The 22,784-nt window shown below is 44.2% G+C and overlaps 1 protein-coding gene across 3 annotated transcripts in view; it reads right to left on the reverse strand.

The window, feature by feature from the left end:
* Window positions 1–12,071, reverse strand: part of MAGI3 (membrane associated guanylate kinase, WW and PDZ domain containing 3) — a 57,153-nt gene extending 45,082 nt beyond the window's left edge. For all 3 annotated transcript variants that reach the window (XM_062509442.1, XM_062509441.1, XM_062509443.1), the window contains exon 1: window positions 11,750–12,071. In XM_062509442.1, coding sequence (XP_062365426.1) covers window positions 11,750–12,071 — 322 coding nt within the window. The remainder of the gene's footprint in view (window positions 1–11,749) is intronic.
* Window positions 12,072–22,784: the final 10,713 nt, after the last annotated feature.

Raw genomic sequence — 22,784 nt, forward strand, 5'->3', positions numbered from 1 at the left:
CTCTTAAGAACACAGTTCAAATAGAAAAAAAACAAATGTATTTTCCAAAAGGCAATAAATAAGGATTTCAGAACAAATTTCATGCTGCCTAAAGCTAATTCAATAAAGCATAAAGTGATTCAAGTCCTTTTTCTTTTTGCTGCATTTCACCCGCTGTAAGAAACACCTCACAGAAAGAACTTCCTCATGTAAAAAGCTTTTTTACTATTCCTACAGCATGACACTTCACATTACAGATGGCATTTTGATGTCTGTACTATTTTTAGTAGACTTTTTACTGAGAGAACAATTGATAGTTCAGAATACTTTGGAACTTCCCTGTGGACACACTACCCACATTTGTGCACAAATACAGACTGATGAAAAGGTTCATGAAGACCCCAAAGATCCCATCCTCCACTGCCCCCAAAGGGCTGCCAATGTCTGATAAAAATAACTTCATTTTAATCAGTGTTGAACATCACAGTTTAAATAGTAGCTCATCTACACAACAGTTTTCATGCTCATTCCAAGTTCTCTCCCACTGCAAAGGCCAGAGAAAGTAAATAACCTCCTGCTTCCTACCAGGCTTGGCTACTACAGACTTCCTACCTACACCTGTCTTGCTTATATTTCATTACAGAATTTGTACTGATTGTTGCTAAGTCTATTAAAACTATGCAAATCACAGCATGGTAACAGAGTTTTCCAGTATCCAGAGAGTTCTAATTCTCTGTATTTCTGATAAGAAATTGCTGGAATAATACAAATTCTTCCAATGCTTCTTTAGGAGGCAACTGACAGCTCCAGTGTCAGACAGCTAACAGCTGGAAATGAAGTTTTAAAAAATGTACTAAGAATACTGTTTCAAGAAAAAAAATATCTCTGATTTACAAATAGTTGTAGCTTCAGGTTCAAACCACAATTTGAGCTTAAATAAACCCAGGGCAGACCCTGAACCCACTAGATCTGACCAACTTCCACCAATGGGGAGACATCAAAGGACAACCTGAACTGTGGCCACAGGGCATCTCACCTGCTCTCTGGGCTGCTCTGGGAGGAAAGTTCAATGTTATTTCCAACTCAACACACCCAAACCTGCATGTCAGCTTCCAGGTGATGTTATTTCTGCACTCTTGTTGGCACTGTGGAGGGTCCCTGGAGCACAAAACAAGTTGTCACCATGCTTTCAACACCTTCTGCGAGATATTTACTACAGTAGAAAGACTAACATGAAATATTCAAATTAATTAGGCCATTCAGCCACCCAAACAAAGTGACAGTGAAGCATTCCCCAGAGTGGTACCTTACAGCTGAGCAGACATACATAACTTTTCTGCTTTTTCCACTATAAACCCAAGCTTCATTTTGAATCTGGACACTTTAAAGGAATTAAAACACATCCTTGGCTGTAGAGGACTCACGTATTCTAAAACGTTTTGCAGAAAAGAAAAATATACCACACAGTACAGCATAAGCAGTGTCTCCACTGCATTGCTCTTCTGATGAACATTTTAAGTCCCACCCTAATTAATTCCTTTAGGTACTAGTAGCTTCTCCTAATGAGTATTAATTAAACTTTTCCAGCATCTCTACCTTCACCACAGAAAAGTAATTACTCACTGCTGCCCTACAGAGAGGGAAATAAAATCCACAGGATTAGGTTTTTTTAGACTGAGTAAGTAGGGCAGAGAGGAAAGCCTGCAATTTAGAGTCAAGTTATGTAGTCCGTAATTCCACAACATGACCAGTACTTCAGGCCCTGGATTGAGTAAAACTGTTTTCCTGCTGCCTGTAAACAAACCACTACATAGGGTTTAATAATAGTACCCAGGTCTGTCAAGGACATGACTATTTGCCTTTTTCAAAATGTGTTAGAGGACACAGCACAAGCTATTACCTCAGCTGTTCTGCATGGTTTAACCCCCAGCTGAACACACCCATCCACAGTTCACACCTTATCTAGCAGGAAATATACAACTAAAATATTTTTTAAATGTCTGGCATATTATTGCCATGTAAAACAAAAAGTACGTGCACAAGTGGCATCTGAACATGTCAGATCTTCAGTGGCATCCACAGTACCAAGCAGTTTTCATAAACAAGTCCTCCCAAAGCATTTCCAATCTAATCTCAGGCAAAGAAGATTAGTGAAATTACTGAGAGATAACAGTTGCAGTAACAGAGGCAAAAATACTTCCCTGGCACTTTTGGTCAGCTGATTGTTGAGGCATTCTTTAGACCAGCAAAGGATGAAACAAGCCATTAAACGTAATTCCCAGTGCTCTGCCTCTCTTTTACATAACAGGATTCTGAAATTCCTCCCCTGGCCCCACCAAGTACATGCATTAGGAGGAAATAATTTCTACAAACCTGAAACTTTAGGGCTTAATTATTTCCCGGTAGTTCTGTGGTTTTAGAGGAAATAAACTGGATGTTAATCCTCTTGCATTTAATGAATAGTACCAGCACACTCTGCTGCTTTTTTGCTGCAACAAGGTCATGGTAAACCTGGTGTATAACCAAAGCAAAGTTGCATTTCCAGGCAAAGAAACCTCAAAGAGGGAGATGGCTTAAGTGGCTTGGGTGTTATTGTTGTCTGTTCAGGAAAAAATTGGGTCAAAATAACTTTTAAATCCATAGAATTAAAATAACAGAAAAATTTCATGGATTTCTCATAGAAATCACTTAGTACAGGAGGGAAGTACTTAATCAGCGTATCAATTTACACCAAGTTCAAATTATTTATCAATGGGTTTATGCATTGGTTTTTGATAATGTCAGCAAAAGAAGAAGTAAGTTACATACATGCACCTCTGTACTCAGCTGTGGGACAAAGCTGGTAGGCAAAACCAGCTGCACAAACACCAGAAACGTGCCAGATGCAGCACATGGCCCTCACTTCTGCTTCAGTTACACCATTGTTGTGATCTTCCAAAAACTTCTGCAGGGAAAAGCAAAACAGGCACTTCTGCTTTGTGTTTCAATTAATTTTTAACAGAGGGATTTTCCTGCCCAGACTGTTTCACACTGAACATCCCTCCCCTGTTACATGCTGTGTGTCCAGAATCCAAAGTGAACACCCAAAACACCACACATGTTTTTTCCTGAAGTTGGACTAAACTACAACAACTACTGAAGAGACACAATATTTTTAAAGGGGTTACTAAACTAGACAAGAAAACACCTACTCATCTAAAGATCACATCATAGAATGCCAAAAGTGTTTGGGTCACTAAGTGAAGGGCCCTTAGAATCATCAGATATGGAAAACACACTTCCAGACTCCAAAACCCAGAATACTTCTGGTATTTATATAGCACCCCCAATCCATATACATCAGTCACAAGCTGCCAGGCTGATTGCATTTATTACCACAGATAATAATGAAACAGCACTGAAGTAGAACACAGTAAGAACCACCATTCAAGTGCACCATGATCTCATAGAGCTACAATTAAAAAAAAGGTTTTGTGGGGTTTTTTTTTTTTTGTTTTTTTTTTTAACAAGTAACTGAAGAGACATGGCAATTCAGAGCTTAAATTATTTCACTTCTTAACTGTATCTCAGGAAAATAATGTACAATGAATCAAGCTATACAAACTACACTGTTTAGCAAGTGAAGAGTGATACAGATTGGATAATAAACACACTAGTGATTTTCAATTTGAAGAAGTTACATTCAACTGAGAGCAATCACTAATTCATTAAAAAATTACAAACTGGAGAATCATACATATTGAAAAGTAGCTTTTCAAAAAGCAAGCTTTTTTAAAACCCAGCCCTGAGAACACACTTTAAAAGCCTCCTGTCAGAGTTACAACTAACAAGCTGGCTATGCTTTGCAAGCAGAATCACATTTCCACATAAAACCATTACTTTAACAGGTTGCATAAGCACAGTGATAGAAGCCTGAACAAAATGAACTGTGTTTCATACTGAAAGCTGCACCTGTACTAATGACAGAATGTGGCTGTGTGTAACTACTTGCATCTGGGGACAGCTTTACACAGGTTTTACAACCCCCCTGTCACCATTAGTGCCTTTACTGTCTTCTTGATACACCTTTCCTAAGATACTACCCTTCCCACCTAAAGGAATTGCTCCTGCTTTTAAAGCTAATCAGATTAGAAGCTATAGTATCCAACTTCTGCTGAAATAGCACCTGGGGGAAGATCTCATTCCCATCATGACCCACAGAGGGCCTCAAAAAAATCAATTTAACACAAATTCAAACACCAATCAACAACAGAGATGACAAATTACTAAATATTCTGATTTTTGTGATGATGTAACAGATCAACCCAAGCCTGCAATCTTCCTACTGCATTTTTCCACTCACCTTCTGTTCAGCAGAATTACATAAGGAATTGACTCACAAATACAGAGAATATTTTTCTGAATTCAAATCTAGTATTCTCAAGAATACGGTTGCTTTGAAGAAGAAAATTGTTCCCGTTCAGGAAACAAGAAGCAATTTAACTAACAGCCCATGAACACAACAAGATATTTCTTAAAAGGAAGCATTGTGAATTAAAAACAAGAAGCAGAAGAATGAACTTAAAGATCTTAAAACAGAGCAACAATGAAAACTAGAGTAATTTTTCTACCTGTCAATTTGAATGTACAATCCTTGTCACATTTTAAGATTCTTTTTTAAGTTTTGCAGCCAAGAAATAACTTGAAAGAGCTGCTTGGATAATAAAGCAGCACAGTACACAGCAAATTGTGTATCACTTGTTCACTTTAGGAAGTTTCCAAAAAGTTTAGTTTCAAAGTATCTGTTTTCTCAAAGCAAAATGGAACTTCCCTTAAAAAACTAAGGATACTGTATCTTCTGAGATAAAACAGAGCCATTTTCTACAACTGACTAGCATTTCACTACAGCCAGCCAAGAACTGAAGAGTCATACCTATACAAAAATCATTGAGATTAAATCTGCCGTTGAAATCATGACTTCTAATAAAGCTTCATCTTTATTTCATTCTTGGCTTCATTCACAGATAAAACCCTCCTGCCACTGCAGAGTAGCAGCAAAATTACTCTTCAGGGATTTTAAGCAAGAGCTCTGCTGGCACGGACACCTAGGGCTGGTGGGGGGTTAGTAAAAACTGAACACAAGCATATATGGAAGAATTTCAATCAAAACTGTCTACCTGCACAAGGAAAGTTCTTTCCAGGAATATTTGGAATACAAGTGTTTGATTGTACAGTCCCAGTGAAAATCTGATTCCCCTAAACAGGGGACCCAAAGAGGTGGGTTTGGAGAACACAGACAGCACCACCTGCCCTGCCACCAGTTCTAGACAAATGCACTATCCTACTACAAGGTCTCTCCTGAGAGACATCAAGGATCGGAACAGGGAAGAAAACAGTTCTCCTGAAGGGAACAAAAAAGTACAAATTAGTCACAACAGCCACATGAGGCCTCCTTATCATTTGAAATGACCACACCAAGAAAGAGCAGAATTAAGATGGCATTTCTGGCGCAATCATTACCACAGCACTCATCGCAGTAAGATTTAAACAAGTAAGTATGCGAAAGGGGAAGGCAATAAGGTCTATGTCAAGAGTACATTTATATAAAGAGGAATATTAGAAGCAAGATTATAAATTACACAAGCATCCTAATACCCAGTGGTGGTAGTGTTTAATAGTCCTCTGCATCCATACATTTAAGATGAAAGCTTTTTGTGCAGGGCAGTTCCCAAACTGATACAGGAAAGTTTTAGAGAAACAACAGCCTTCAGGAGAAAGCATTTCCCTTTCAGCTTTCTTTTTCAAGACAGCATCACTCAAAGAAACTGGGATACATCCATTCATTACAGCAGACCTATATGCTCTGGGCCTTTCATAGCATGGTCAAATGACTCAACCTTTCCTCTGCAGTCCAGAATAGGTCGGTTCTCCATTAACTCTCAAGCAGGGAGGGCAGTTTCTCACAGCAGCACTCAGTAGCCTCTACCCAACACCCACTAAGAGCTGTGGGACCTGAGCTGGATGCGCACATCTCCTCAGGCTTCCTGAGTAACTCATTCCTCTCTTCCATCGTGGACCTGGACCACTGCCAGCTTCCACAGAAACACAGAATTAGGGTAACGCCTTTCCTTTGACAGGCAAAATTATCCTAGTGTATGTACTCTGATCTCTGTTTCAACATGGCACCTTTAGAATTCATCTGCTTTTGTGAAAACTGCCAGGGAGTGTAGCTCGCCCTCCCCTCTGCCTTAATTGCTAAACATGCAAATGATTACCCCCACATGGAGGCTTTGTGCCTACCTCAAGCACAAGAGGAAATGTAAATGAACCTCAGATCCTTGGCTTCGAATATTGTGTCTCAAGTGCTGAATCCTGCTCTGAGTCACTGGATTTGTCACCATCTTCATTCATTCTGGTTCAAAGGAGGGACCCCCCACTATGCATAAAGCAAGTCATAACATTCCCGTTAACTCCTGCTGGTAACAGAGGCATTAGGTATCCAGGCATTAGGGATCCATCATAGTCACGTGAGAAAAATGGATCCAGCAATAAGTTGTCTTCTTATAAACTTACATTAGATTTTGATCAGGAAAGCTCTTTGGGAAGGTAAGGCCACAGACTCACAAAAAAATCCGTTTGATACAAGTACATCCACCTGTGAATCCTCTCATTCTCCACACTAATGCTCCATAATTCAAATAAAGCAGTAGATCTGAGGCACTCAGAGGTGTCACATCAAAAAACTGCAGACAATGGTTGAGCACACACAGAGCAACAACACACATCAGCTTTGGACTGGGGTGTACTGAACCTATTGGAAAATGCACGAAGGACTGGAAGATCACATCGGTTTTGTCAGTATGAGCTGGAATGTCCTCCACATGTTCCACTGGAAAAAAAAAAACCCATCAAAGCACAAACTGACACTCACCAGAGGCCAGGTAATCCTGACTGGAGACACGGAATAAATACCCCAGCCAGAGGGAGAGCTCCAGCCATGAGTGAACATCAACTCTGAAACAAATCTATAGGAAATCATGGTTTAACACCTTTAGGAGCACTGAAAAAAAAGAAAGTCCAAAGAAGACTTTTCATCCTTTTACATCTTGCTGCATTTATTGATTAAAGATCAGTTCTGACACAATGGAGCCATTTGCTCCAAAACCAAGGGACCAAACTATGTGCTCTGGAAACATTTCTCAAGTGGAAGAACTGTAAGACTCTGCCCATTTCCTCCCACATCCTCCTTATAGTGGCCATGAAATTATAATAACTGCCACAGAGTAGCTGGAACTTGTAGATATCAGTAGTTTTTCTTACTGTAAGTTTGCAGTCTAGTTTTGATGTATTTTGGTTACCATGCTGCTATGAAGAAAGAAGGCACTCAGGGTTGTACTGATGAGAATTTTAGCAATCTCATTTGCACATACAAACATATTTCTGCCTAATTCTGAATCATCATAGAATCACCATCTTAAAATGGTTTGTGTCAGAAGGGATCTTAAAGACCATCCAGCTTCAATGCCCCCACCATGGGCAGAAATGCCACACCTAGCTCAGGTTGCTCAGGGCCCTTGAATACGCAGGCAACGATAGATTTTATGCAATCACAGAATCATGGACTGGTTTGTGCTGGAAGGGACCTTCAAGACCATCAAAGTTCTACACCTAAACCACATTTCTCCAAGCTCTGTCCAACCTGGCCTTGAACACTTCCAGGGATGGGATAGCCACAGCATCTCTGGACAACTTGTTTCAGCACCTCATCAACTTCACAGAAAATAATGTTTTCCCTAAAATCTAATCTAAACCCACTCTTCCAGTTTGAATCCATTCCCTTTTGCCCTGTCATTACTTCCGCTTCCAAAAATACCCACCTTTCTTGTAGGTTCCCTTCAGGTACTGGAAGGAAGGTAGGTACCTACAGAGGATGAACTTAGCACTCAAATACCATGGATATGACTAGAGCATTCCATTTCACTAATGGAAATAGAAGACCCTGCAGCAGCACCAGCCTGTTATAAGGCTAATGCCCTAATCCAAGTAACACCAGACAGGGAAGGTCCTTGAGCACACAGCAGCAGTCATTTGACTGCATGTAAGCAGGCAATTAGCTGAAAACCAGCACTTCCCAAGCATGGCTAAAATACAAATGGACTCATTAGGATGAGCTGGCCCCTGGCAGCTTGCATGCACCTCCATACAAATATCCCACTGCACAAGTTGCCTTAGTTCTCTGTATGGCTGCTTTGCTCATCTAATCAAGATGATGATGATGAACTGCATACAAACTGAGGTACAGTTACCATCTCAAAATTTGTGTAGAATTTAAGTTTTATTTAGACAGCTTAGGTCCCAGCATCAGTCTCAAGCGCTGCTGGCAGAGTACTCTGGCCTTCCATAGACTATGCTGAGTCAATCCCTATTGATACTGGACCCGTGGATTTTCTGGCTAGTCTGCAGGCACCTGAGACCATCCTCACCTGGGACACAATGCTCAGCCCTGGCACATTGGTCTTGTTCTCTCTCTTCAGCTAATCAGGACGGACATTAGGAAGAAGTTCTTCACGGAACAGGTGACTGGTCATTGGAATGGGCTGCCCAAGGAGCTGGTGGAGTCACCATCCCTGGAGGTGTTTAAGAAAAGACTGGATGTGGCACTTAGTGCGATGGCATTGCTTGACAAGATGGTGTTAGGTCATAGGTTGGACTTGATGATCTCAAAGGTCTTATCCAACCTACCTGATTTTGTATTTCTGTAATAAAGACAGAACAAGAATGGGAAGGACAAATTTCTTCATCAACAAAATGGTCCATCATTTGTGATGTGCAGTTAACAGATGGCGTTCAAATTAACATTCATATCCTTCAAGTGTCTTATCAAACAAGCCTAAACAGCATCTTGAAATTTCCATTTTCAATTTTCTACAAGCTTGCAAGAAGTATCACAGACAGATTTTACTGCTGTCAACTAAAGCTGTTACTGCCTTTAATGAGGGACTGACTGTATTATGACTTGAAATAAAGCAGGCCAGATCCTGCTGCTCAAGGCCACCAGATCACCAGCAAGACTTCACCTGGAAGATGGAGCACCAAACTCACCCTTCTAAAATGCAGAGGCAGACTGTGGGCATCAAAACCTTACAAACACCCTACAATTCAGATTCAAGGAGACAAATTCCTCAGCGTCAACCCCTGACAATGGATCCCCTCAGACTTCTGTCCCAACAGCACCCAAGCCTGAAGAGCCATGGGGCACACAAAGGTCTGCTGGCAGAGCACTCCATGCCTTTCAAATGATGGTTTGAGTTCTGACTGGGGAAAACCATGAAACACAGGACCTTGAAATGCAGTGACACAATGACATGTCTTTGAGACTTCAGACATATTATGAGCCTACCATGGATCACTAGCTCCTGCCCCTCACTCCCTTAATCTCAATCACCCACACAGTCCAACACACCTTCCCAGATACCTCCCAAAACTTGGCAGGTTTGGATGGCTCTGGATCAAAAGGGAAGTCAAATTCCAAGTCATAGGTCTTCACAGAGAATGCCTTGTCAACAACTTTCCTAATTACATATACCCTGACTGGAAAACTGCCACTGAGCATCTGTGGCAACCTTGCAAAAATCCAACCAAAACCCAGTATGTTTTAAAATACTATATTTAAGGACACTAAATCTAACAGAGAAAATGACTACAAAAATAATCTGATGTGGTACATATGTTCCAGTATGGGAAAAATTGCTGATCTGAAGATTCAGTCTGGTATATTCCAAAAGTGACATAAAATCAGCACAAAAATGCTCCTTTTCTTTGTACAACTCACCAGTGTTGGGTTTACAAGCTCTGGATGACTATGCTAAGCAGCACAGGTCCTTACAAGACTCCAGCAGCAGTTTTCTTCTGTTGAAAAAAACATTCCTCTGTTTTAACCGGTTATTAAGCCATAGGAGAAATCTACTCTTGTATTTTGCAGCTACACTATCAAACCATGCTCACTCAGTAAGTCTCATCCAAGTCAGTGATACCTTATTGAAAGCCTACTTGAAAATCCACCTCACCAAAATACTCAGATTTGATTAAACCACCCAGCGAAAGCAGCCCACTCGCCTCATTAAGTGGTATTGGTTCACATGCCCAATATTCTCCTTCTTAACTCGAATTTTAATTAACTTGCTGGAATCACCAGCCAGCCTCTGTTGATCTTCTGGACCCTTTTCCCATCAGTTCTCTATATTCCCCACTCCTATGCCTTCCACATCACCCAGAATTTAAGGAACAGATAACACACTACTGTTAATACTTGATACCTGGAAGTCCTCATGAATATCATCTGGTTCTTGCCATTTTCTACTGTTAATTGCAGCATTTTTTTCTAAATCTTTTCTGCCAGTTTTGAGAGTTGGACATCTCTGTTATAAAAATTCCCAGCACAAGAATATCCCTACTTCCCTCCACAGTAAATACAAGAAATCCCTTTGAGCTACAGTTTCATCTTCCACAAGCTTTCTCTTTTAAAAAGAGATTATTTTCTATTTTAAACAATTTGTCCCTCCTTTTAAAATCCTCTTAGTTCACATCTAACTTGCAGCTGTTTGTTCTTTTCTATTTTCTCCCTTCAGAAAGGATTTGCAATTTTGTAAATCAAGACCTCTTTCAAAACCTACCAGGCTTCTGTAAGTGCTTTTGAGATGCATGTCTGTCTCATTTTTTGATTGTTGTTTTAATTTAGCAAGCTATATGAATCAGTACCAACAGCACAGTCGCTATATGGAAGATGACTTTACACAAGTGGCCAAACAAGGAAAACCCAACTTAAAATATGCGTTACATGAAGTCAAATAGCATTCAGCAGTTACAAAAGAACAAGGCAAGTGTTCAGCAAAGAAGCTCTATGAAAAATACTGTAGATCCCAAACACAGAAATCCTGATATCCATTGGGATTCAGAGAAAAATGTTTTCCCTAGACACCTTCTTATAAAGCAGCAGGCTCACATCTGGGTTGCCTGACCGAGAAAGCAGAAGGGACCTCTGGAGCTCATGAATTAACTCATGCGGCTGCAAGTACCACTATTCGGCATTTATTTGACATTTAACAGGCACGTCGGTAAGTATGATTTTATCACAAGCATCAATTGAGGCGTAATCAGGAATAATACAAATCTGTGGAAAAAAAGAATAGCCGAAGTTTGTTCTCAGCGCTTTTGTCTTTGCCAAATTTCCCATTTTATCAAACGGGAAACCAACAGGATGGAGCGATGGCACTCCGGTGCTCCATCCCGGCCATTCCTCACCCGCCCTCGAACCTGCAAGCACCGGATTATATAAACACCACGGGAACACCACCTGCACCTCCGAGAAGAGGACGCGGGCACCGAACCCTCCGGGGGCCACTGAGTCACCCGGAGCCCCGCGAGAGTCACACCCGCACAAACACCGCATCGCAGCGGCGCCAAGCCGAGCATTTCGGGCAGGGAGCGGAGCCTCGGGAGAGGCCACCGGGACGGGGCGGGGGAGCGAGCCCCGTCCCGGGGCCGCCCCAGGACTGCGGGACCGCCTCTCCCCCTGCATCACCCTCCTCAGCAGTGACGCCTTCCCGAACCCGCGGAAACTTTCCCAGCGCGGCGCCCGCACCCCGGTTTCCCCCCCGGTTCCCTCCCGGCGCCGCTTCCCGCCGCGGCCCTCCCGCCGCCCCGCAGGGCGCCGGCGCGGCCGGGCCTACGCGCGGCCGTCTGGGCGGCGGCGGGAGGGCCTCGGTACAGCTCTGCGGCGGAAGGCGCTTACCTGGGCGCACGGTCTTGAGGCGCACGGGCTCCCTGAAGTGCCGCACCACGGCTAGCGTGTCGCGGTGCGTGAGGCCGCTCACCGGGGTACCGTTCACCTCCAGCAGCACGTCCCCCGGCGCCGGCGCCTTGCCCGAGAGAAGCGCGGGGCCCGGCGTGCCCTCGCCGCCCGCGGGCAGGCGGCCCGCCAGGTACGGGAACTCGCCGCGCTCGGCGCCACCGCGCAGCAGATCGGGGTCGGGGCCCGCCGGGCCGCCCCAGGACACCACGCACTCCTGCACCTTGCTCAGCCAGTGCCGCTTCTTCCGCAGCGTCTTGGACATGCCGCAACACGGGGCGACGCTACCCACCCCGCGCCGCCGCCGCCGCCGCCGCCGCTCCCGCCCGCGCCGCCTGCCGCCCCAGCCCCGCCCCCAGCCCCGCCCTTCACGTCTCCGCCGCGCCCTGCCCGCCCCGCTGGCCCCGCCCCTGCCGTCCTGTCACGCCCCCGCTGCGCTGGACACGCCCCTGGCGCGGGGCGGGCGCTCCCCGGCGGCGCGGGTGAGGGGCCGGGCCGGGCCGGGCCGGGGACTTGGATTCAGCCCCGCTGGGACCCACCCCTCCGAAGAGCCGCGGCACGTTCCGGATGTGGCCCCCTCGCCCGGAAAGAGCCCCTCGGGCAGTGCCCGCCTAGCCCGGGGTGTCCTCTCAGCCGGGAGCCCCCGGCCAGCGCCCGTTGCAGCAGGGTCCCCTCTCAGCCAGGGCTTGCGTTTTGGAGAATCTGTCCTCAGCCAGGAGCTCTTCAGTCAGTGCCCATGCCAGGCAGGGTTTCCTGCAACTGTTCCCCAGCCAGCAGCTCTGTCAGGATCTCTCTTCGGACAGGAGTCAGGGCCTTCACTCAGCTAAGAGCCCTCAGTCAGCTCCCACCTAAGGAAGGGTTCACCTTCAGCCAGGATCACCCCTTTGCCAGGAGTGCCCCTTGGCAGCTGGGTTTGAGATGGGTGTGAGAACTGAGTTGGGGTGTTCACGATCCACTCTCATGTTTGCAGTTAGTGCCTGCACAGCCAGACAGGCAGAGGCACCATTCCAGTGTATTCCCACCATTCCCATGGCTGCTGCCCCTGCAACCAGTTGGTTCAGAGTAGCTTGAGCACCTCAGGCCAAAGCAGAGCTTGGAACAGTGGATACAATTTAGATATAAACATGCAGATACTTTTTCAATTGGAAAACACAAATCCAGTGGGTTTTCTCTTCACATGAGCTTGTTTGTTTAGCTGTGATTCATGGATCTCAGCATAGCAATTAACTCATGCCGTGTGCCAATTACACGCCAGGTATGCGCCGTGCACATCCCAGCATTTGGGAGCACAGCACAGCTGCTGAACAAAGGAAACACTAAAAACTATGAACCACAGGAAAGTTCATTCAAAATCAATATCACTGCCATAAAAGCTGGAAATTAATCCTTGGAAAGCTTTCTGGTTCAAATTGCAAATTTCACTGCCCAATCCTCAGTTTTTTTTCACTTAATCAGAGGCTGAATTTCCATTGCAAATCTCTTATGACGTCTACAATGTTTTAGGAGTGTCTTGAAGGCTCGAGCTGTGCCCAGTGGGCTGCAATCCATAAGGAGCAGCAGGGCTGCAGAAAAACCTGAGTCCTGAGGAGGTATAACCTTGCCACTGGTTGCGAATAAAGAGGTATGACTCAAATCCTGCTTTCCCTTCTGTAGGAGGAAGTGAAGAAGCTGATGCCTGCAGAGCCTAAAGAATGTTTGCTGAGTTGTAAAACAATGGATGCTTGTTCCCATTGCTGTGTCCCGGTGTTCACCTCAGTCTGGACAACAAGGTATGTTAGAAGTATCAGATTTCAACACTGAATTTTGCAGTGGTCAATAGCAGCAAGTGAAACCACTAAGAAACCTGCTCATAATAAAAACCAGTAACTTCTGCAACCCGGATTTTTCCAGTTCTTGGAGGCTTTTCTACCATTAAGGCTCTTAGTCTATGACTTTCACCAAAAAAAAAAAAAAAAAAAAAAAAAGAAGAATGCTTCCAAAGAAGTCGGAAGAACACCAATCTCATAATAAAACTATGCTTGCTGCTGTAAAACAATGTAATCCAAACTTGTTTGGGGACATTAACCGAATGATTCTGATACGTCTGAGGTGTAGTGCCTCAGGCACTAATGCAACAAGCATAGGTTCAGCTCATCATCTTCACTGCTATTTGATGCACACTGGGCCACCTGCCAACAGGCACAGAAAAACTGCCAGAGATAAATTTTCTTTCACACTTGCAGAGTGGAAGCAAGAAGGCTGAAAGCTTTGTGGTACTCGTGAACTGTCACATTGTTCGAAATCAGCCTTCAATTTTTCACATGGAAATTGTGACATCAGGCATGAGCTGTAATTTATGAGCTGCTGACTGTAGCTTTTGCCAGATGTTCCAGAGAATGCACAGAGTCCTGTGTAGACAGTGTGGCATCCCAAGGAAGAGTCGAGTGTCCTTTTGGCTCCAGAGTTGGGAGTTTGTCCATCCCCCTAAGCAAACCCCTCACCTTAGGAAAATGCAGTCCAGTCTTTTCACTAGGCAAGACTTCAAACCTTGGATTGAAATGCCCACTGTATTTACACACCTGAAATGCGAGGCTGCTCCAAAAATGTTGAGATATGCCAATTAATAACACTGGTAAAAAAAACAAGTCATGAAACTGCTGTTCTGCAATAAAAGTACTATTGTCTTTAACAGTATGCTTCCATATAAACTTAAAAGCCAAAGCAAGCTGCCTAATTGAAAGTTTTATGATGCCAGTAAGTTGGACAGGTTCGTTTTACATTACATAGACCATAATCCTCTTCTGGAACTGCTCATCTATCTGCTAGTTTCATTGTATTCTAAGAGGGAAAACAGTGTTGCTGAATGTATTTTCTCTGCATCACTTGTCAATCGCCCGTCTCCTCTTCAGCACCTGGTGTGTGAATGCTCTGGTATCACAGACTAATCCAGATGTGTGGCACTGCTCTCAGATAATAGCCACAGCCTGTGGGGCTCCTTGGAGCCCTGCCCCAGCATCCCCACTGTCACTTCTGCGGGGCTGGACCCCTAGGTCACATGGTGGTTTTGGGATAGCCCACCCCACTCAGCACATCCTACCCCATGGGACCTGCTTTACTGTTCTCCATGAACAAACTTTGAAACATGTACAGGCTGTTTGGGAACTGGCTGTTAGTTTTAGTCCATTTGTCCTGCTTTCATTCTTTGTTCCAGATTACTCATCACAGATTCCACACACATGAAGTGTCTGCACAGCCTTGAGTATGATTAGAAGGGAAGGTGCCCTGCACCCCCACCAGTGCCAACCTGCCGAGGGCTGAGGAATCATTAATATTTGGAGCTGTCAGTAAGTTAAAAGGGGCCATCAAAGAAATATCAGAGCTCCAGCATCCCTGGTTCATCACCCATCACACTGTGGCATCTGCCATTCCACTCTGCTGTTGCCATCAGTACATGTAGAATGCTGCAAGAAGAAGGTAATAAGCTATGCCATATCAGAATGAAGGACATAAACCACTTCAAGGCAGCACAGCTTTTGGTAGGAAAGGAAGCAAAGTTTGTTTATTACACTGCCAAAGTTCAAAGGCAATCAAAACAGCAAAAACATGTCAAAGTGCTGTTTAATTAGAGCATGAAGACACACTTTCTTTGTGGTGCTGTGTTGGGACTCCTCTGAAGTCCTTTTCCTCATGCTCAATGCTTGCCATGCAAATCTTGCTGTGACAGGTACGTCAGCAGTCCTGTGCTTGCAAGGAAGAGACCCCCACAGAGGCAAAATACAACATGCACAAATTCTAAATAAGAACAAAATAAGAACATATTTATCCTCAGCAAGGATGACATGAAAGCCAGTTGCACTGATAGAGAGCAGGCATTTGTTTATGCAGAAGGGTGTTATTTCCTGTTTTCCTGGTGACTGGGCACACAGGAGCTCTGGCTGTCTCACAGCACCACAACACCACTACGTGATCACAATGTTGTTATAGCTTTTGGGAGAACCAAGAAGTGATGGTTAACTCCACTGCATTAACTGAAAACAGAAACAGTTGCTGGGAAGCAGCAGTGGGCACAGTGTTCTTCCCTAACAGAGCCCTCATCTCAAACACAGGGTAACAAATTATTCAGGAAGCTCCATGCCTCTGAGGAAGCACAAACAAATCACAATTGAATAAGAGTGGTTCAAAGCCAGCCATCTATTTAAAAACTGTGTGGCTCTAAGATACATTTATCTGAAGGCAAACTTTTAAACATTAAAATTAACTTGTACAGAAGCAGAAGCTGCCATGGAACCAGACCTTACCGGGAATTTTGTAAAGCTTAGAGAATAAACCCAAGCCTCGAGAGAAGTCTTTGTCACCCTGGGCTGACTAATCCCTGGTGCCTGTGCTCCTCACCTGGGAATGGAGAATGTATCAACCCAGCAGGCTGTAGATGGGGATCAATGCATGCTTCACTGATGCAGACCTGCACCATAAGTCTGCCTGTATTTCACAAACACGTCACCACAGCAGGCAAATGAGAGGCAGTACTGGCAGGAATAGCATCCACACAGTGGTATGTCCTTCTTTGCTCCTCTTTCACAAATAAATAACCATTCTTGAGCAACGAAGAACTACTGGTCATTGCACACGATTCTATCAGATAATCACAGAATATGATCATCAAGTCCAATTCCTGGCCCTGCACAGGATAACCCCAAAATCCTACCATGTGCTTGAGAGTGTTGTCCAAACACTCCTTGAGCTCTGGCAGCCTTTTGACCATAACAAGTGCCCTGCCCTGGGGAGCCTTTTCAGTGCCTCCCTCAGGAGAAAAGAACCATTTTCCGATATCCAGCTTAAACCTCCTCTGACACTGCTCCATGTTGTTCCTTCAGTGCTACTATCACCAGTCACCAGAGAGCAGAGATCAGTGTTGAACATCTCCTCAGTAATCCTGTAAACAGCAAGAGTGTTGGGCTGGGAATTTTAGATGTTTGAATCAAGATTTTACAGTAAATACAGATGCTCTGCATGCCTCAGTTTTCCAGCTGCACATTCAACACTATTTTGCACCTGAAATATCACAAATCCTTTTAAGCTAACACTCAGGAAATGAAAGACACCTCAGTTGAAGGTAACCTCTGTTACCATGAGACAGACAATATGGGGAAAAAACTAACAAAAAATGGTTTGTTTGTTTGACAAAAAGAGCTGCCAACAGGTTAAAAGTTTGGGCAAGAGATAAGTCTGCTCCTGATCTGTGTTGTACTGCTTTGTACAATGACAGAGGTGTTCAGTTATCCTCAAGCTGGCCAAAAAAAAAAAAAAAGAAAAAAAAAAGGAAGAAAAGGAGGGGGAGGAGAGCAACAAACAAGGCACTTCTGAAATAGGGGAAATAATTTCCAAGAGCAGGTGTCGTGCAGGGTTGTACAGGACATACAGTCATATATTCTCAAGCACTTTTCATCCTTTTTGCTCTTTCCTCTGTGCCTCCCCTACAGGAGTCAAAACCTCCAGAATAAATTTTAAAAGTAACTACAGAGATTGCTCCACATGTGCCTGCTCTAAGTGTGGTTGGATGCTGAAGCAGAGCTAACGAGATGAACTAAGAGGACTTGTCAATGGGAATAAAAAAGCAGCCTAAGCAAATACCCCTCTGCTACTTGCTCTGGGATGCAGATGATGTGATCAAGCCAATGCCAATGAATGCAAAGAGGGGATAAAGGCCCAGTCAAACACTGAGTGGAGAGTCATGCTGTTGTGCAGAATTACAGCATGGGTTTGAAGTCTACATACTGGATTTAGAGCCTAAAAGTAGTAATGAAGTGCTTAAGTCTAGATCTAGAGCTTAGTGCTTTGAAGAATAAAGAAGGCTGGAGAAAAGCAATAAAATGCATGGCTGAGAGAGGCAAACAGGACTGAGGTATTTGGGAAGCAAGGACCAAGCATGACAGGACCAGGGGACTGTTGGCAGGGAGCTGCAGTGGCAAAGCCACTGCTACTGAATTACAGAATCACAGATCACAGAATGGGTTAGGTTGGAAGGGACCACACTGGGTCATTTGGTCCTACCTCTCTTCTTCATCAGGGTCATGCCAGATCACATCTCACAGACCACTCATCTCCAGTGAGAGAGACTCCACACCCTCTCTGAGCAATCTGTTCCGGTGCTGCATCACTCACATATAAAGAAGTTAATCTTCATATTCAGGTGGAACTTCCTGTGCATCAGTTTCTGCCCACTACCTCTTGTTCTACTGCTGGGCACCACCAAGACGAGCCTGGTCCATCCTCTTGGCAGACCTCCTTTAAACACTTATAGACATGGATGAGGTCCCCTCTTTGTCCCCCCTTCTTGAGGATGAACAGGCCTGGCTCCCTCAGCCTTTCCTCATAAGAGAGATGCTCCAGTCTCTTGATCAACTTTTAGCTCTAAATTTAATGACTGGGAATGGTGTGTGCTGGGAAAAAAACATGTCTAATGGGTGTCTCAGGCCAGCTGTCCTCTGCATGTGGGACCGACTGGCAAAGTAAGCTATTCACCCATTTATGAAGAATGGCAGAAGCTGTTGCTTTGGTGATGTTTTACCATTTTTACCATCCATTCAGCCATTTGTCCCCATTTGGGTGTGTTTCTGATCATCATCCACTAAAATGCTTCACTTGACCTTCTCATTGCTGTCAGACTCCTTCACCAGCAGTGAGTTAACATCTGTAAGCGGTTTATCTCTGTCAGTGGTTTTACATCTTTAATAGGATCTGAAATATCTGTAGCAGCCTTGTCAAGTTTTATAACCCTGTTCACAGGGATTCAGCCCTGTGGACCAGCTGCCGTGGTCCAAAAGCCTGTCCCAGTCTCTGTCTCATTAAAGTAATCTCCAGATTCTCTCTGATTCCTGCTCCTTTGCAGCAGTCACTTTCTCTCTCTTCACTGAATATCAGCTGCTTGAGCAGCTGGGGAAGCAAGGAGGACCAGTCAAAGCTCATAGAGCAGTACCACCAGTCCTCTGTGTTTGGGCACAAAATTTCTGGAGAATGCAAAAGCAAAATCTGTTTTCTTGAGAGTAGATGCCCACTCCAGTCAGTCATTGCCTCCCAGCCTGAGTCCTGCACATGAGGTTGGAGCTTGTCTTTCATAGACACCTTGAAAGATCTGAGTGGACTGGACTGGAACCAGTGACAGAGGACTGAGGCGTTGCCCTCTCCCGTTCCACCAGCCCTGTTGACACAGGAGAGGGCGTCTGAGCTGCAACAACACACTAACAATTCTCTTGACTTCTAGAAAAGAGGATGAAGGAGGAGCAGTGGAATGTTAGGAATTGAAAACCAAATCTCCTTCCCCCTCCCTCCCCCAAACCCCTGCATTTGGAGGGAGCACTAAGGTTACCTGTGTGTGCATCAGCCTCCTCCTGGGATCACTCCCTGGTGTTCCAGGTGTGATTTCAGACTGACACAGCCAACCTTTCTTTGATTGCTGTTGACATCACTGACTTTGTCACTTTGTCAGTCTTCCAACTGCTTGAACCTTCCAGAAAGCCTCATTTGAGCAGATCAGCCTTGCCCAGTTGAAGGATGACTGCCCTTGATATTCTGAGCAGCAGCTCATGCAGATCTGGTTATATTACTTGTACAAATATATCTGATTAATACATTCCTTGTCTTTCCATGTTTAGTATTGAAGCAGCAGCATGTGAGGGTTTGCATAGACTTATTTAGAAAAGACTGTCCCCATTCTTCTTTTTGAATGTTAATGATGTAGCTAGAGTCTCAGTAGATCTGTCATAAAAAATATTATCAAAGGAACCAAGATAAGTGCAGAATTATTTGCTGTTTGGAAAATCCAGACACATCACAGAAAGCAATAATAACACAAAATAACTTTGAGAGAAGTTTTACAGAGAGCTTTTTTTGCAGCCCCAGCTGTAATTACTGCTCACATTGAATAAGCTGCTTACAAAGGCTTTAAGTTAACTTACATTTTAGTGCAAGAAGTAGAATAATGCACTCTAACAAAAAAAAAGTTCACCTCAAGGCAGAGGTCACCTGGCTGTGGCTACAATAGAGGCAGAACTTTGAAAAAAATCTGGGTTCAGCACCCAACCTTGGGTTGGGACTGTACATGGCAGCTCACCCAGAGTTCCCCATGCTTGAAATGTAAAAGTCTCCTTATTTTCTGTGACTTCCAAATTATTCTTGCTGAGAAGTGCCACGGCTGAGCATCCACTGAGAAATAAATTGTTGTCTTCCCACTTCACTGTGTCCAGTTCTGGACTGGGTTCCTCCCTTTCACCATGGTTTTCAGAACAGTGCAGAAGCAGTCTCAGAACCAGAGCTCATGTACCAAAGTCACTGCTCCTCTGAGAACACTGGTGAGGCACCTTTATGTCATTTTTTGGGTTTTTTTTCCCTCCCGTATCAGCCAAACAAAAATCCTCCCACTATGTTATGACATCTGTAATTCAGGAGCTCCTGTCCTATTATAATTCAGTTATTAAGTTATTGCTCTAAACAGAGGGAAAAAGTTTGTTGTCAATTTTTTTTTCCTCCTAGCAATGTTTGTACAGCAACACATGTCACTGTAGCCAAAACCTGATTAATATTGCTGAGTTTTGTTAATAAGTTATCAGCAAAGGACAGTTTGGGAGTAAATGGGGTCTAATAGAAATTTCATAGGTTTACCATTATACTCCATCATTATCATTTAGAGGTAGCTTCTTTTGTAGTCATAAAAGAATAAAGACAATATGATAATCTTCAAAGATGACTATTCCAGCACCAACCTTTCCTCTGACTTATAATTAAGATGTCAAAGTTAATTTCCCTCTCACAAAGGGACTTTATTTCTTTGCTGATGCATCTGTTTTACAGATATCACTTCTCAACTCCCACTGCTGGGCTCAGCCTGACTAAAGGATGAGGGGAGGGAGTACACAGTGCTTCATCTTTCACTGTCAGCTCTCAAAAACAGCTTTGCAGAAAGAAAAGATTGTGTCCTGTTGCTGGATGTCTCCTGTGGGTTTGGACACTATCTGTTATTGACATAAGGGTCAGGAATCCTAAAATCATGAAGTCATTTAGGTCAGAAAAACCCTTTATGACTGTCAAGTCCAACCATTATTCCAGGACTGCCAAAGTCACCACTAATCCTTGTACTCAAGTGCCAAAATCTACACATCTTTTCAATCCCTCCAAGGATGGTTACTCCACCACTGACCTGGGCAGCCTGTTCCAATGATGGACAGCGCTTTTGGTGAAGAAATTTCCCCTAGTGTCTCATGTAAACCTCCCCTGGTGCAACTTGAGGCCATTTCCTCTCATACTGCTGCTTTACTTGGAAGAGAAGACAACCATTTAGTTTGGAAAAGACTTTTGAGATCCTTGAGTCCAGTGACAGGATCTTTCACTGGTCTCCAGTATGGCGTGATGCTTTTCATTTTTAGGTGAATGAAATAAGATCCCTGAGGCAAAGCTGTGCTCCCTGTATATCAGACATACTGAAATGCTTGCATACAGCAGCTTTTTGGTATGTCTGACACTAGGACTCACGCTGGGCCTGCCCAAGTGTCATCCTCGAGAATGCCCTCGTCCCTTTAAACATTCATGTGCTCTTGCTTCTTCTCATGTATTTTTATTACTAACAGGTTTCCCAGCTGATAACACAGCAGTGAATACATTATTCAGCTTGGATTGCTGACTTTCCTGCTGGCTGTCTCCATTACAGCAACATCCTCCAGCACTTACAAGTGGGGATCCCAAGATTCATCTGAGTATCCTGGCAGAACGTGGCTGATGCTGCAGGGCTTAATGGCGAGGGGCAGAGGGATGGAACCAGAGCCTGGGACTTCTATCCAGACTCCACTCAGCACTGGAGCACACGAGCCAGCGCACAAGCCCCTCCAGTCCTCTGTGAGCCCCAGGAGGGGAAGGAAGAGCTTTTCAGAGGAGGAGAAGCTCCTTGGGTCTGAAGTGCCACTTGTGCTTCTATTACTTTACAGAGCTGCTACCACTGTGCCACATCCCTTTCCCTCTTCTCCCACATGAACCATGAACTGAACAATTACCTCTGCATCACACAGGGGGAGTGTGAACCTTAATTCATTTGTGGGTTTCAGTTCTTTGTGCTCTCAAAATGCAGTGTGTTTAATTCCTTCATTACTTCACAGTTAATAGCATTGTTTGTTTGAGTCAGAGTAGTCTCCACCAAGCCTGTGCGATGGTTGGTTCCCAATTCCACATTATATGCTGGGCAGGCACAGACTCCCTGTGCTCCCTAAGACTAACTAACAATTAGGTTAGGTATTAGGAAGTAGTTCTTCCCTGTGAGGGTGCTGAGGCCCTGACACAGGTAGCCCAGAGAAGCTGTGACTGCCCCATCCCTGGAAATGTTCAAGGCCAGGTTGTACATGGCTTGGAACAACCTGGGATAGTGGTAGAGGTTCCTGCCCATGGCAGGGGATTTGGAATGAGATGAGCTTTTAGGTCCCTTCCAACTCAAACCATTCTAAGAGGCTGTAAACACCCACCAGTGGGCCTGAGGAGTTCCTAGGTGGGTTTGTGTCTGTGCATAGCTGTAGGTTGGGGAAAGGACACAGGAACATGGCCATACCTGCATGCATTGTCATCCATGTGGAAGAGGAATCTGTTTTCAATGAGTGGGGTGGTACAAGGAGAAGCTGAATTGCAAGCAGCCTTCATGTCCAGCTGCTTACAGAAACCAAGCAGGGCAAAAAATTAAACAGGCCATTAAGCCGCACTCCAGTGGATTAACATTCGTCTGTCTCACTTACACTACAGGATTTCAAAATTCCTTTGAAGTTTGCATATTAGAAAATCACTTTCCAAGCCACGTAACTTTGAGGAACAGCTGACTAATCCTTTAGGATTTAATGAGGTTAACTATCATGCACAGTTTTGTAGGGAGCTATCATTTGTATTTTGGTAGCAAAAATGAAAAACATTGACAATAAGTAATGTTCTGTAAAGACCCATAAAGGGATCATGGCATAATTTTGGTAACTTT

The sequence above is a fragment of the Cinclus cinclus genome, chromosome 27, assembly GCF_963662255.1.
Source record: "Cinclus cinclus chromosome 27, bCinCin1.1, whole genome shotgun sequence".
Classification (NCBI taxonomy): domain Eukaryota; kingdom Metazoa; phylum Chordata; class Aves; order Passeriformes; family Cinclidae; genus Cinclus; species Cinclus cinclus.